General features: G+C 44.6%; 1 protein-coding gene across 2 annotated transcripts in view; it reads right to left on the bottom strand.

The window, feature by feature from the left end:
* SLC44A3 (solute carrier family 44 member 3) overlaps window positions 1-4,745 on the bottom strand; it is a 75,252-nt gene extending 70,507 nt beyond the window's left edge. For both annotated transcript variants that reach the window (XM_075936568.2, XM_075936569.2), the window contains exons 1-3: window positions 4,591-4,745; window positions 3,464-3,571; window positions 181-323 (exon numbers count right to left, since the gene is read on the bottom strand). In XM_075936568.2, coding sequence (XP_075792683.1) covers window positions 181-323; window positions 3,464-3,571; window positions 4,591-4,617 — 278 coding nt within the window. In that variant the 5' untranslated portion in view covers window positions 4,618-4,745. The remainder of the gene's footprint in view (window positions 1-180; window positions 324-3,463; window positions 3,572-4,590) is intronic.
* Window positions 4,746-17,198: the final 12,453 nt, after the last annotated feature.

Genomic DNA, 17,198 nt, shown 5'->3' with positions numbered 1-17,198 from the left:
GTGAAATTCAAATCCGTGCTTAATTATGCAATTTTGTTTGTCTGCATTTGCAGTCCTCTCACAAAGGAGGAATGCCATGTAGACATACCCTAACAGACCAAAGATTTATTTACTACAGATCATTTATTGCACTCAGTGACCAAATTTCAAGTATTTAATTTAAAAAACTGATGTACTTACTTTTTATTTGTCATATCCTGTCCAGAAAGAGGCGCACCTTCAACAGGAGTGTTCTTCCTACCACATACGTTCCCATAGCTGTCATACCCAAATACAAGTCTTTCTGCAGCGCCGGCTGTTACAGCATAGCCAGTTATAAACATCTATTAAAATATGCATTATATTATTTTTCTTTCAAATTAATGATACACACAATATTATGCTTTTTTCCTCTACTATTCAATTAAAAGTTCTTTGTTTAGCCTACATAATTTTTGTCTGGTGCTTCAAAAATCAGGTATTAACTTTTCAAACATTGCTTTACACTGTAATGAATATTTTGAAGTGAAATTCACCCCTGCACTGAAGGTCAGAGCAAGGCCTTTAGACACATTGGACCAACAGCGTGTTACAGTTAGGACACTTTTGTAATTCATTACAGAGTAAGAAGGTGTGTAGTTACTGAGGCACAGAATTATAGGAAAAGAAAAAATGGTCATGTGCTTAAAGAAACTGAACACCTTGGAAAACTTAATTTCAACCCGGTCTGCACCACAGACTTACTGTGTAATGCTGTACAAATTACTTTCAACAAACTTCACAGGTGTTCAGTAATTATGTACTCCTCATTTTTAGTTGCCGAATGTGAGACACCTGTGGCCAGATTTGCAGAAGCTCTGAGCACTCACAACAGCAACTGAAGTCAATTGGAACTTTGCTTGAATATATACAATGATGTAAAAATGAAATACTGAAAATCAGGCTCTATGTGTTTCAAGTTGGACACCCAAAAATAGGAGACACTTGACAATTTTGGCCTAGATTTGTGTCTCAGTTACTCTACCTTAAAATGGGAATAAAATCACCAAATATCACAGGGGCATTGAGAATTTAATCAATAAAAGTTGTTGGGGTCCAATGCAAAAAATAGTATATGGTCATGTAATTAAAGACTGTATATAATTATATATATACACATGCATAAACACACCAAATTAAGGTTACACAGACAACCTTAATTACAGCACTTCCTAACTTTTGAGCACTTGATTTTCAACTTAAATATTCTTTTAAGTAGTTTGGGGAATTTTTTAAATGTAGTAAGTCTGTGAAGAACTGAATGATGTACATTCATTACTTTAATCATATAAGTAATCAGATTTGTACTTAGGTGTTTGGAATCTAGTGATTTACATCAGCAGTTCTCAACTGTGGAGTTCACGAGCCCCAAGCCCATGAACAGAGTTAGGGTAACATGGCGGGCACTGCACCCTCCCAAACTGCAGTGTCAGAGCTGAGCAGTCCCATGTGCAGTTCCATACACCCCACCCTCCACCTCCCAAGCCTCTTCTTTTCCCTCTGACCAGAGGTTCTGCCTTCTGGCCTGGTTGGAGTCAGGAAGCCAGAGGTGGGCAGTTGCTGTTCTAGCTGGTCCCATGCAGTACACAACCATGGCACTCTCCTGTATCCTCCTTTTGCTGCTGGTGATGCCCAGAGCTGCAGCTGCTTCTCAGATCTCAGCCCCCTTCGGCAGATTGTGCAGCCATTAAGTCCTGCTCAGCTCCAGGGCTAGCAGAGTCCTTGGGGAGCAGCAACTGCAGAAGAGAAGCTCTCCCAGCACAAACAAACCAGAGATCCCCTTCCTATACACAGAGATACATCCCTGCCCACACACAGTTCCTAGCTACGCACCCTCAGCTAAATCCGTCTCTGAACAAAACCACTAGTTAGCCCTTTACCTGAGCTATAACCTTCACTGAACATACTCCTAGATACCCCCTACCTGCAATTTTCAAACTATCAAATTGTAGGGAGGCTCAGCTCTGAATTACAAATGTTTGCTTGCACACACACAGCCCAATCTAGATTGGGTGGCCTCCTGAGGAGGGACAGGTGGTAGAGGTGGTGCTCCCTCCCCAGGCCCTGCCATGCGGAGCTGCTACAACCCTTACAGAGCAGCACCAATTCCCAACTAGAAGTCAAATTATGCCTATTCCCCATCCGCCCCTCCCAGCGGCCACAGCTCGGAGCCATGGCACCCCAAAGGGCTAAAGCTCCAAGTCTTCCTCCCCCCACTAAAGCTAGTAGCCTCAAGTCTCCCCTCACTGGACCTTAGAGTTTTTATAGCATATGGGGGAAGGGGAAGGCTTCAAAGAAAAAAAAAAATGGTTGGAGAACTTTATTTATATCACATTAATATTGTGATGCCTGAATTTTTATATCTTAATTTGTCTTAATATAGCATTGTAGGGACTTGATAGCTCTGGTTGCTACATATATATGCATGACAACTCTGTAACAATAGCAAAATATTTTTAGATCCAATGTATTTATTCAGTTAATACACTTCCAGCAATCAGATGGCTACCTCAGTAACAAAAATACATGAGGTAGCCTTCTGTGACCCTACTTCTAAATATGCCTTCTAAGAAAAATTCTGACAGATGGAAGTTACAGTTCCAACAGCACTTACTTGTTGGCTGACCCATGCTGCTTCCACATAGGTTACAAACTAAGACAAAAGTTTAGCATATCAAACGTGATCTACAACTACTGCTAGTAAATGGCCGGCTGCAAACATTAAATAATTGCAAGAGAGTGTGCCAACATGTATGCACAAATAATGTGCTCTTCCAGACAACAAAACAACCTGAAACAAAGTCATTGCCTATGTGAACAAATAACACTGATGTCACCACAAATTTGCTTCAAACAAAAAGAAATCATAATTCACACATGACTAATAAAATCTACCAGAGAATAAGCAATGAAAAAAATGAAAGAAAAAAATTGCTGGAAACCACCACAGTTTGACGTGTTTCAAGTGCTGACATTTTGTATCTACATGGGCATTAAACACAAGGTGGAATACAAAACTCCTGTTTCCCAAGTCAGTTTAGTTTATAAAGTGTGTAAGACTAATATGCAATGTTCCTTTGAATTAATTATATTTAAAGGTAGTTAGAAAATTGAATACAAGACTGATTAGTAATTTGTATTGTGGTAATACCAAGTACCCCCACAGTCCTAGACTCTGAACATAAGCATAACAAAGATTCTGCCTGAGAGAGCTTGTTCTACATACAAGAAGATGATCTTGCAACTGGATCCTTGCAAGCAGAACCTTTGACCACAGGTGTGGAACTAAACTGACTTTGGAGTTACTTTGTGCAGGCACAAAAATCCTCCCCTCTGACCACAAGATCAAGGCACTGTAATTTCTGCAGTGAGAGAGGTCACCTAAACATTTATTCAGAATCACAGTAGCTCTAAATATTTATCTTTCAATGGATAGCATGCTTACCAAACCAGCCCAAAAAAGAAAGAATAAAATCAACCACAGTACGTCTGTGCATTTTCTATAAATCAGAGGTCTCCATTCTCTTTGTCCAGAAATCCCATCTACAGAAACCTAAAATTAAACATAAAACGTAAGCATAATTGAAGTTAGTTTTAGGCATCTGAAAAGCACTGAAAGAGTAAGTTAGGGTGCACAACATGTTAGATATTTGTTAATTTGTGGACTCTTACAAATATTGATTTTACCTATAGTGCACAATATTACTATATAAAGTATCCCAATATTACTATATAAAGTATCCCCAAATAATGGAGAGTACTTTAGAGTACAGGGAAACTGCAGGAACACATCCAAACAAATGATAACTATCCATTGATACCAACATCCAAAGACTACATACACCCGCACAAGACATGGCCCAACAAGTACCCTGAGAGGCTTTTCTACAGTGACTGTATTGGGCAAAGAAGAATTGTCAAACAACTTTAAGCCAGCACTTTACCCCCTCCTTTTTTCTAAGTACTTTCCTCCTGAAGTAGGGGACAACCGGCCTGCTGTTAGTCTTTTGAACTCAAGTGTGATATCAATCAGTTTAGTACCTGAAAAGAGCTGGGGGGGTGGGGGGAAGAACTGTATTCTGTGCCTGCCAGGCCATGGGCTTGGATTCATGGCCAGCTTTGATTTGATTCCACTAACTCCAGCACCAATGTGGTTACTCTGGCATGCGGCTGCTGACAGCTCTTTCCCGTCTCTAACTACTAGTGGGGACTTGGGAGAGTCCTAGATGGGGGAGGAAGCCCCCGAAGATCCTGGCCCAAGTAAACGGGATCTCCGTCAGCAAGAGCTAGAGCCGGCACGGGGGGGGGGGGGGGAGGGAATGTGGAAAATGCCTTCCCTGAGGAGGGGGCGAGGGCCGCCGCAGAGCCAAAGGAGACAGTGTGGGGCAGGGTGCGGGATTCCCCTACCCCCAGGGGACGTGAGTCGGGTGCTGCTGCCTCTGCCCCAGGCTCTCTCGCAGGGGGCGGACTGTGCCTCCCAGAGGGGAAAGGCAGCAGCTGCGGGGCCACGCGGCCTGTCGCTCCGAAACCCAGGCCCTCGGTGCGTCCCGGCTGGACCCCGCAGGGGCTTACCTGGTACTCGCCCCAGCAGCACGCCATGCTCCCCGCGCTGCAGCGGGGCAGGAAGTGCCGGGCCCGCCCGCGGCTGCCTCCCGAGGCGCGGCCCCTCCTCCCCGCTCCCAGCCGCGTGCGGGGCGGACCCCTCCTCGCCTCACCTCCCGCCGCTGGGCTCCCCGCCCGGGCCTGGCGCGCGCGGAGAGCCGCTCGCAGGGCCAGGCGGGCCGCGCGCCCCGCTTGCAGGTGGCTGCACAGGTGCCGAGCCCGGGCCCCGGCGGCAGAACGGCACCGCGCGCAGCGCTTGCTCCCCTGCTGGGGCGCGAGCTTCGCACTTGCACGCAGTCGGCGAAGGGTTTGCATGGCCCAGGCGCGGCCAGCTACGGCGGAGGCTGCCTGAAAAGAGGGCAAAGCCCCCCAGTACAGGCGTGGGTGCCCCTCACCCCCCTCGGGGCTGATCTGAGTGGTGCCCACTTAAAGATGGGAGTGATGTTCAACTGAGGACTTATACCGGTGCCAAGGGCCTCTTGAGCCTTGTCCGGACACTGGTTTTGCTTCGATTTAGAAACGGAATTGTCAAATCGGTGCCACCTCCTATTGTGGATCAAAACAAGCCTGCAGCTATAAATAAGTCTATGTTGGAATAACTGCATCTGTACCAGGGGTTTGTGCAGGTTTAACTACAGGCAGTCCCCGAGTTACACGGATCTGACTTACGTCGGATCCGCACTTACAAACGGGGCTTTCTCGCCCCGGAGCTCGCAGGCAGCGGGACCGCCCAGAGCGCAGCGGTCCCGCCACCTCGACCTCCGGGGCGAGAAAAGCTGCTCCGGGTGCCCCAGTCTGCTGGGGACCGTCTCCAGCAGACCAGGGGCACCGGGAGCAAAGCCGCAGCAGCGGTGGGGTGCCGCATCTCTGAGGCTTTGCCAGAGCAAAGCCTCAGAGGCGCGGCACCCCGCTGCCGCTGCGGCTTTGCTCCCCGTGTCCCTGGTCTGCGGGGGGGGGGGGGGCACAGCTAGTGCGCCCTCCCCCCCAGCAGACCAGGCTTTTGTTGTGGACCCTGGGGCAGAGCAGCTGGGGGGCGCTGCCGGTTGGTCCCGCAGCGCCGCTCTGGGCACTACTGGACCAATCCGGCAGCACCCCAGCTGCTCTGCCCCAAGCGTCCTGATTCAGCCACTGCTGGTCAGTTTCAGCAGTGGCTGAATCAGGACGCCTGGGGCAGAGCAGCTGGGGTGCTGCTGGGTTGGTCCAGTAGCGCCAAGGAGTGGCGCTACTGGAGCAACCCAGCAGCACCCCAGCTGCTCTGCCCCATGCGTCCCCAAGTCAGCCGCTGCTGAAACTGACCAGCACTGACTACAGGAAGCCCGAGGCAGAGTTGCTCTGCGCCGGGCTTCCTGGAATCAGCCGCTGATCAGTTTCAGCAGTAGCTGACTTAGGGACGCTTGGGGTTCTTAAGTTGAATCTGTATGTAAGTCAGAACTGGCGGTCAGTTTCAGCAGCGGCTGAATCTGGACGCCAGTTCCGACTTACATACAGATTCAACTTAAGAGCAAACCTACAGTCCAGGGGACTGGACTTGGTAACCTCTTGATGTCCCTTCCAGTCCTAGTATTCTATGATTCTATGATTATCTTTTTGATTGTGGCAAATTCCATATTGTTTTCACATCCTACAATTTTTCTCCTTCAAATTCTTTACTTGCCTTACAGTCATTCCATGTTATACCTGCCATCTTTTAAAAACTCCCATCTCTACCTCCTCCAGCTTTTGATATCTTTTTTATTTAATGCAGCTTCTTCCAGACCAAACAGTCAGCCGTTATTAGCAGGGCTCGCTAAACCGCAGCGATCCTCGCTCACCAGCCGTGCTGTCCGGTGATCTGCGCATGCGCAGATCACCCAAACCCAGCTCTTCCGTGTTGCAATCTACTCACCCCGGGCGAGTAGATTGCATTATTTGTCGAGCCCTGGTTATTAGAACATTGGTTTGGTACATTTTTACTTTGGTAACAAATACTGAGAAACTTAACTCTAAAAAAAACCACCTTATAGTATGCAGATGACATCGTTCAACTGGGAGATATACCTGAATTAATGATGATACAACTTGCTATCATGGAAGACTTAGAATAAATGGCAAGATTGAAGATGAAGTAGTTGCATCTTGGGAAAGGGAAAATAGACAAAGTGTTAAAATGAAGTAGTAGTGAAGTCATAGAATAAGTAGAATGTATACCTCAGAATCTTAATTAGTGGTGACAATTCTATCAAAAAGGTTAAAAGGAGCTTTACCTAAGCTACATGTGTTGCACAGAAACTGACAAAATTATGGATTGATGAAAACATTTAAGAACAGGATTATGAAATGAACTCAATTTCTAATGAGAAGTCAGCCTAACACTGAGTTTTTCTCAAGTGGAGTTTGTCCACTTGTTAAATGATATTCTTTTATTTCATAATTTCCATTGATATTACAAGAGAAAAGTGTTCTGTTATTAAAATAAAATTGTATCTTATGCCCGTGAAGTTAGAACTAAATGTTATAACAGTATTGTTGGAGGGAAAGAGAACAAGAGACTTTTTCCCCCACATCTAACAGTCATGTACACATGTACAGAACTACTAAGGTAAGATTCAAGATTAAATAACTCAGATAATGGGACTTGTGTTCCCTAGCAACCTGTAACTAATCTTGCTGGGTCTACTAATGACTAAATCTTTTAACAACAATATAATGTAGTACCCCACCCTATCAAACATTTAAAGGCCTTGATCCTGAAAACACCTACACACATGAGGAGTCCCAGCAGCCTGGTTAAATTTCAACTTAATTAAATGTATTCTGCCTACCGATATTATACTGGTAAAGTCTAGATTGCATTTTCTTACCCACTGAACTCACACATAATCAGGGTCCTATGGAAACAGCAACTAGAGCCAGTACAGAGGCACAGGATCTTATAAGTAGTAACCAATTAAGGATGTTAAGTACCATGTATTTCACTAACTGAATAGTCGATGCATTTTGGCATCAGCTATTGGATTAGTTTATAGGGCAGCAATACTCCTTTGAAACACCACCATGGCATTTCAAAGGGGCAGCACCACATGGAGCCCAGGATCAGCTGGGGACTCCCCAGCTGGCCCCAGGCTCCTGCAGCACTGCCACTTTGAAATGTCACAGCAGCATTTCAAAGGGGCACCACCGCACAGCTGATCCCAGGCTTAGTGCTGCACGGAGCCTCGGGTCAGCTAGGAACTCCAGCTGACCCTGGGTTCCATGCGGCACTGCCCCTTTGAAATGCTGTGGTGGCGTTTCAAAGGGACAGCGCCGAACAGAGCCTGGGCTCCCTGCAACACTGCTGCTTTGAAGTACCCCCCTCATCACCTCCTTGCTGCCTCTATCTGATAGAGGCTGCAAGGGAGGGAGGAAGCGACTAGTCGACTATCCTGTTGACTATCAGATAAGCATTTGCTTATCAGATAGTCGATTAGTCCTTAACATCCCTAGATTTTCAGCCAGATCCTGTAGCCTATGAGCGTAGAACCTCAGTCCCGTGTACCAGATGCGGTCCCCTTCTTTCCTGGATGTGGCCTCTGAGGTTCAGGGTCCCCCCAGTGTTGGGGATCCCACACTGATGCTCCAGGCCCACTGCTGCCCCACCGTGGAGCTGGAAGCACACAAAACCTTCTAGGATGGGCCCCCCTGGACTCTGGTGTGCAAGGGGAATGTGGGGAGTGTCTTTTTCCTCAGTTGGGGGCTACCTCAGTGAGTGAGATTTTGTTTGTTGTTTTGTTTTATTGGTTGTTTGTTGAGGCTTTTTTGCTTCTTACTTCTGTGCAGCCCCCGAATGATTTTTCTGTGGGTCAGCGACCCCCGAACCAAAAAAAGGTTCCCCACTCCAGTGTAACCTATTCCACAGGGAGTAGGAGCTGATATCACTGGTAACAAAACAAGGAAGAGGTAAACAGGTCCTCCAGATAACTGTCTTGTCACAAATCAATTCAACAAGCCAAATACACAGAGAGGCATTAGAATTACAATTCATCCACAAATTCAGTTCTCACACAGATGACCTCCTCAATCAAAATAAGGGATGGCTGGGACATTATCAACCTAACATTCAGTGAAGGTGCCAACAGCTCTTTGTCTGTGTAGATTCCTTAGTACCCTTCCTATCTACTTGCTATCCTGTGATCCTTATCTGCTTCTTTTAACTATCCAATCTTTAGGTGCTTATAGGTTACCTGCTCTGCCTACTTGTTTTTCCCTTTGATATTTTCATACCCTCTGCTCCTTGTTTCCCACCTCCTTCCTTTTTTTTTCCTTCCTCCCTCTCCGTTCTCCCCTATTTATTTTGGGTCTGTACATCCTAAACTCAAAACTCCAGTCATCTGAAGAAGTGGGCTGTGCCCAGGAAAGCTCATGATACCATCTACATGTTTTGTTAGTCTATTAAGTGCTACAGACCATTTGTTGTTTTTAAAATTTATCCTGTACAGACTAACTCGGCTACCACCTAGCGGTCCTCAGAAGATCCCTTGCATTTTTTTTCTGTGATGTAGAGGGAAACAGGGCGTGAGTATCAATATAATTGATAGATGCTCATGAAAAGAATAATAGCTGAGGTAAAAATATCCAGCCTAAATGAGATGGCTCAGTCTCACTTTAATTGTTGCATAGATATACCGTATTTTCCGGCATATAAGGCGACTGGGCGTATAAGACGACCCCCTAATTTTCCAGATAAAACATAGGTTTCGGCCTATACTCGCCGTATAAGACTACCCCCCCTTCCGAGGCAACACCATTTAATAACATCAGATTTGATTTAAATAATTTTAATTAAAATGGTTTTGACTTACCGGTACTTAAAATCCTTCAAAATCCTCATCATGTTCATCCTCTGACATCATAAGTTCATCAATGACATCTTGTGGTTCGCCCGCCGGGCGCCAGGGGGCGGGGACACTTGCGCGCCCGGGGGCGGCCCCCACCCATAGCCACGCGCCCGGGGCCGGTGCCCCCTCCAAGGGCTGCGCGCCCGGGGCCAGCGCCCCCACCCTCAAGCGCGCTCCCCCCACAAGCGCCGCGCGCCCGGGGCCGGCACTCCCCCCCGCAAGCGCCACGCGCCCGAGGCCGGCGCTCCCCCCGCAAGCGCCGCACTCCCGGCGCTCCCCGCGCAAGTGCTGTGCGCCCGGGGCCGGCGCTCCCCCTGCCAAGCGCCGCGCGCCCGGGGCCGGCACTCCCCCCGCCAAGCGCCGTGCGCCCGGGCCGGCGCTCACCGTGCGCCATGTGCCCGGGGCCAGCCCGAGCACTGTGTTGGGGACCACGGACATACAGTATCAGCACAGGGACGTTCTATACCCGGCGTATAAGACGACCCCTGATTTTTGGGGGATGTTTTTTAGTATAAAAAGTCGTCTTATACGCCGGAAAATACGGTAGTATTAAAGAACATGCAGATTAATATCAAGCCTCTGCCTGAACAAGAATTTATCATAAGATAGACTAATACAATGGAGCTGCTATCCACATGCTACTGAATCATGTAAGTGGAGTCAGAGTAAGCAGATTATGAAAGGAAAAATATGCTCATTAGAGAAGGAAAGGTGTGAGAAATGTCCTGAATCCTTTTGGAACTGCAAAGGGATATTTAACTTTTACAAAGCCTAAAAATGGTTTTGTTTGAATAAATCAAATCACTTTCTTGACTAGTGCAAAGACACTGAGAATTCTTTAAAAATTCATTTAGCAAGGGAGGTTTCAGTCCAACCTTATGGGACATGTCTTAATAGTGTCCAAATCCAGTATCCAATTTGATATCTAAATGTGACATTTCACGACGTGCCAGAAATAATTTCATTGCAGCATTCTGTATCAGTTTATGTTAAAAGTATGCCAGTAAAGTTGAAGAGTTACAGTCCAGTCTAACTTTGATATTCTGCATTAAATCCATGGGATAACCATTAGAAATTAGAAGATTGTTTACAGCAAGAAACTTTTATTTTTCAGTGCAAGTAACAGACTGTCAGCCTGACAGCAATTGGAAGTGCAGTTCTGGAGAGCTAGCTTTGAGTTAATTCACAGTTGTACTTCCCAGTTGTACTGGCTAATCTGGATAGAATGTTTTGAAGTTACAATTAGTTTATTCATGGGGTAAACCATAGCATTTGCAGAGCTATCTGAATACAAAATGTTCCCTATTTCACTATGAATAACTTACTGACATGCATTTGGCCATTATCTATGTATTGTCAAAATGCCAACTATCATATTATCAGTTTGATCCCTGTCAGGCTTGGGTTTTGTACATTATATTATTATATTTGGTCTTAGTCCTATAAAATGCTTTGAAACTTCAAATCTCACTGAAGAAAATGGGAGTTGTATGTATTCAGCACCAACCATGATCAAATGTTTGCTATTTGAATGGCCAGTGACTAATGAAATAGCCAGCCAACTTTACTGACCTATTTTCTCAATGTGCTGCCCTGACTGCATTTTTAAAATGTTTACTCTCTGTTGCTCAGTAATATAGATTAAAACAGATTTATGCAAAGGATTATTAAGTACTATTGTTAAAAGTACTTCTTTCTTTTACTTAATGCTGACCAGTCGTAAAATATCTTTTCACTAGAGATCTCATTTTGAATACTTTAATAAAACAGTCTAAAATAATGTTCCATCAGCAGTGGTAACAAAATAATGCTAAGTTGAAACTGTTATGACACATCTTACAGAGAGGATAGTGGCTATTTTATGCTGAATTAAAATCTTTCATGAAAAATAATTACTCCAGTGCCCAGTAGAAAAACAAGGATGTGACTGCAGGATGACTCTAGCTCACAGAATATGGCTAATGGGTGATGTATTAATTTTCTTACCTAAATGACTCTTACTGTGATTCCTTCAGGTTTCTAATTTATTAAATTTTTATTTATTTTTGAATTTTATGTATTTTTTTCTTCATAGCTCATTAAACTGTGATGCCATTGCCTAAATTCAACATTGGCTTGAGTCTGGAGCCATGACCCTAAAATTGTGAGCTTCTTAGCGAAAACCTACAGGTAAATCCCTAATATCAGAAACTGGGAGAGGGAAAAACACCCAAGCATTATTTTTAAGAGGGTTTCATTTTGGGCACCCCTTAAAAACTAAATGAAAAAGGTACATTTTTAAAAAGAGTTTGTTATCTAAGTGTGGTGTTTCTCATATGGAAATAAACAGGCCTTTTTACTGAATTTTACAGGACTTGGAACATTTCCAAATTACTTTTATGAAGAAAAATACAATGGTGAGGTACCTGTTATAGTTTTTACAGAATTTTAACATGGGTTCTGTGACACAGAGTCCTACTAATAGTTCACTATTCTATACCTGCAACTTTTATCGAGTGTGACATATTCGTTGGCATGATGTATTGTTGGCATGATGATATCCAAAATGTGGCATATTGTATATACTGTAATTGGAAAACTAATAACTCACTGATTATATTCTTGGCAATGCATGCCTAGAGTGTGCACAAAGAGTTATGGATATGTGACAGAATTATGTTCTTAAAATGGGTTTTAGTGAGAAATTCATAAGTTCAGCTTGCCTTGCACAAAGGAATGTGTCTTTGTTTTGTTAGACCATTAGATAGACCAGTGGTTCCCCACTTAGGGTCTGCGGACCCCTGGGGGGGTCCACGAGGGCATTGCAGGGGGTCCATGAAAAAATAAAAGATAAATAAAAATGATCATAGAAAATAAGTTTTAAATAAATTGCAAAGTTACAATCAATTATTATTTTTAAATTAAATATCTTCCAATAATGTTTTTAATTGCTGTCCGAAAATCTATGTTGTTGTGCCATTGTGTGATGAAATGATCGTGATGGTTAGAAGCGAACAAACATTATCCATACATTCAACAGGGCTCTGTGGCTGAAATCAGGCTCGCTGAAGAGAAAGGAGACTGATGAGCAGAGTGAAGCATCCACAAGTGGAATGTCTAATTGAACAGACATAAGTAAACGAAACGTGAGAAAATACTCCGCCGACTACTAGAATTGCGACTGGTATTGGGGGTCTGTGAATGGGTTTGGGAGGCGATTAGGGAGCCACACTAGTGAAAAGTTTGGGAACCACTGAGATAGACAGTGAAGGTGCATTTACATAAAAAGCAAACAAGGGCATCAAGCTAACAATGGGAGCAGGTAATGATTTAACTATCATCAGCAGGGAGATACCCACAAACCAAACTTCAGGAACAGAAAATTACTGTGTCTTCTGTATTCCAGAGAGGTGCAGGAGACTGAATCCCTACAAGGCTTTTCTGATTTTTAGGACAAAGACAATTCTTTTGGAGCCAGATTCCATCTTTATTTTGTGCTCCTTGTCTTGGGACCTAGCCAGAGAGTCTAACATTTAACCTACATCATTTTGTCAGTAAACTTGTTAGATTTTTAATCTATACCAACCCACTGAATTGAAGTGATTGTTAACTGCAGCTCCAATAATAAGAGATACTTTTATCTCTTTAAAGGAGCAGCACACTTTTATTTTTCTGAGTGTTCCAGGAGAGGGCTGGACAGTTCAGCAGAGACAGTTTTGAGGAATTTCAGGACTGGGGGTGTGTTGAAGTAACCATGAAAATAGCAACCTACTTGGTGGAGAACAGAGTGATGCTGTTGTGTTGCATGCAGCTGCTGGAGTCAGAACTCTGTACCAGGGCTGCACAGCCCGCTGAACCAGGGTTGCACTGCATATAGGCACTCACAGAACTGCACGCTTGATTGTTGGCTGTTAGTGTCCAGGATGTGAGCCAGTGCAGCATAGTATTTAAGGTGCCCAGGGCTAGAGGGAAGGGATTGATGCAACCTCTTACTGGTCTAGTTTGCACCCTAAAATATTACAGATGCACTGAAACTTGGACATGTATTTTTTTAAACTCTTCAAGATTTGTCTACCTGTTTAACTTCAGAATGCTTCTAAACTATTCTGGGGAAAATCTATTTGCTTTAGAAAGAGGAGCAGCCAAAGCTAAAACCCTGATTTGACCACTGGCAAACATTTCAGATAATTTATAATCCAAACAAAGGTCCATATCTGATTTTTAAAATTGGCTAACAAAAAATCCTGGACACAGCCCTCCTCAAAACAGATAGTGTTTGAAATATGGATTGAAACCTCATTGACCAGGTCCTTTTCTATGGAAAACCAGCTTTGATCTAAGAACAGCTCAAAGTGTCCGGGGTAGGGGTGGGGGGAGAAGTTAGTAATTTGGAAGACTGAGTTAATGAAAGCTTGATCATAACTATTAACTTTTGCCATCAGGTGCTACAATCTTGAATAAAAAGTGTGTTATTCTCTAACTCCTGCTAAATGGAAATAATTTTAACTAAAAATGCCTTATGAAGGATATGCTAAATAATGTATGTCAGTCAAACTACAATTCTCATTTTCATAAATGTGTAGTTTTCCAATTATATATTGTCCATTTGTTGTATGCTGTTTTCATAAATTGTAACAAGTTATATACGTGTATCTTCTAGGCTGCGGAATTTAGCAAAAAGGAGTATTGTCTTTGTTGTATTTAGATGGACAATTTAAACATGACTAGAGAAAATACAATACCTTGTCTTTAGTCTTGCACTCTCCCACTTTCAAAATAAGCAATAAAACCTGTAAAAATGTTAGCTTCTCTTCAAATAATATATTTGTATGAAAGTTCACAAGTTAATATTAACAAGTATGTATTTAAGAGGTTTTTAAATATTTTGAAAATATATCAAGGAGAATGTTAATAACAATTTGTGACTTATTTTGACACAAAAGTTACTAATATCCTGTGTCTGGTATAGCTATGCATGTTATATTTTGCCTTTCTTCATCAAGTTCCAATTTTAGATTTCTTATCAGATGTGACCTTTTTTTCCCTCCTTTTTTTGAGCAGTTTTCCTGAAGTGTTATGTTACATTTTTAGGTGAAGAAAGGAGAATAGCAATAAAACAATGATTTTTCAACAGAGGCCTAATTCAAAGCTAACTTAAGTAAATGGGAAGATTTCCAAATCAGTAATTTAGGGCCTTTATTGGTAAACACTACAGAACGTAGTGCTTGCTTGACTTCAGATCATGGTAGCAGATACAGGTTGAACCTCTCTAGTGCATGGCAACATCTATGGTCCAGCATGATTTTAGTCATCTGAATGTCCACTTACTGTGGGTGGGGCCCAAGTCTCCCCTGCTTACCCCCTCCCCATTTGGCAAAGTTTGTTTACAGCTGCCACTCCTGGCTCTCAGTGTTCTGTGCTGTTATTTAGCTCTAACTTACCCTAAAATATGTTATCTATGAGATCAGAAAGCAGTGGTTATGCTGCTAAGCGTAAGAACGTGTAGTTGCAGAAACTGGAAAAGCACACAATGATACATTGTTCTGTTTATTCACCTCAGCAAAATAAAAATAAAGAGACCCACTTGCTACAATATTCACCTCCTGCGGTTTGACAAATTATCTTGTTTGGCACCAGTCAGGTCCTGAGGATGCCAGAATATAGAGGTTCAACCTGCATTATACTTGATAGTAATAACTTGCAGAATTAGCCCTTACCTTGTAATTGCAGGTAACGAGAAGAACAATTTTAGCTATAGTATTTCCCAGAATTTAAAACACATTCAGAGAAATCATTTATGTATTATCAATTTAGTAATATATGATGCATAATTTTATTCTATGCCACCTAGTGGTTGTCTCATTTACTACTTACAAATACAACAATTTTTCATCATGCTGAAGTACAGGTTGCACCTCCTTAAACCGGGACTCTCTGGTTTGGCAGTGTTCCTGGACAAGAGAGCCCTCCAGCGCAGGAGGACCAGCAGCAGAGAACCCGGGAGCTGGTGGTAGTGGGGTCAGGGCCTCAGCAGCCCAATTGGCTGCAGACCGAGGCCATGGCAGCCCGATTCTCAATGGGGCTAGTGCAGCCTGGCAGAGGCAGCCCAACCCAGGCCACTACAGACTACCAGAGGCTGTGTGCCACCCGGCAGCAGGACCGGGGCTGTGGGTTACTTAGGTAGTATGAGATGGGTTCATAGCAACCTGGCAGGGACAACCTGTCTGGGCCATGGCAAACTGACATCAGAGCCAGGACATGGCTGGGAGAGTGGCAGCAGGGCAGGAGCTGCATGCCTCCCAGAAGAGGGGCCAGTGCCATGGCAGCATAGCCAACAGCGGGGTTGGAGTGGGCCAGGCCAAGGCTGGGGCTGAAACCTACCAGCAGGCAGCCTGGCTGGGGTGAAATGAGCCAGTGGCAGAGAGGACTGGAGGGCTGGGACCTCACTGGTTCTGAAAATTCTCTTCTTTGGGACTGGTCAGGTCCCGAGGGTGCAGGGAGGCCCAACCTATATAGGGTTTTGGATCATCAGTTAGCAAACTGTTACATTTCAGGATCTCAGTGTGTTGTCATTGTTGACTTATCTGTGATAATCATTTCAGGCCATGAAATTCAAGAATGAATTCAGGGACTCTTCCAGGGTCCTTTTTTTAAGGGCTAGGTCCAACATATCAGATCTGAAGAGTATCGCTTTCCTTATAAAATTACATTCAAACCTGCTCTTGACACGCACTGGATACATCTGCACTGCTAGCTTTCCGGTATCCCAAAATAGCTATTCTGCATCTTGACAGTGCCCTGTCATGGGGTGCCTGCTCCTTTCCCCCTCCTGAGTCTACAGCCCACCCCGCATGCTCCCTCTAGGCTGTAGCTGGACCTGTACACCAGAGGTTAACCAGCCGCTCAACCAGAACTAGGAATATAGAATCACTTGCTGGCCCTTTAAACCCAAACCTGGTGGCCCGCAAGCTCAAGTCCCTATACACTGTAAACAGCTGGCCCTTTAAAGCATGGCCCTCTGGCCAAAGTCACTGAATAGAGTCAATAGCTGGCCCTTTAGGCAGGGTCTGCTGGCCTGTGATGGCAAGTCATGAGTAGGGGCTGCACCCCTGGTAGGGGGACCCGGGCCCACCCTATTCTATTGGGTCCCAGCCCAGGGCCTTGTGAGTGGCAGGAGACTCACCACTCCCATCCAAAACACGCTGAGGATCCCGGGGCAGGAGATGGCTCCTGCGCCCACCTGGGCCACTTCTTACCTGATCCAGCGGGATAGCATCCCACATGCTCGCCGGGTCCACTACTTCCCTGAGGGCTGCTTCTCCCTCGTAGACTGCAGGGGAGATGTCCCAACTGGTGCTCAGGTCTCTGCTGTCTTCTCTTTGATTGGCTGGCTGGTATTGGTCAGGAGCTCCTCTCTGAGGTCCTTTTTCTCCAGCAGTGAGCCCAGACTGAGCCTCCCTCCAGGGGTGCAGTCTGAGCATGCCCAGCAGAGTCATGGGGGTAGGGCTTCTTCAGCCAGGTGGGCCTGATTAGCCTTCAGGCTACAGCTAGAGTGCAAGCCTCTTTCGAAAGAGGCTTTTTCAAAAGTAACTTTAAAAAAAAACCTCTTTAGAAAAAGAGTGTCTAGACTACAAACAATGCTTTCAAAAAAGCAAGCCGCTTTTTCGAAAGAGAGCAACCAGGCAGTCTGGATGCTCTCTTTCGAAAAAGCCCAGTTCCATGCTTCACTAGTGGCGAGTCTTTACC

Source organism: Pelodiscus sinensis, chromosome 9 (genome assembly GCF_052426305.1).
Source record: "Pelodiscus sinensis isolate ZL-2025 chromosome 9, ASM5242630v1, whole genome shotgun sequence".
NCBI classification, from domain to species: Eukaryota; Metazoa; Chordata; order Testudines; family Trionychidae; genus Pelodiscus; species Pelodiscus sinensis.
Note: the sequence above shows the minus strand (reverse complement) of the source record. Positions and strands in the feature narration are given on the sequence as shown.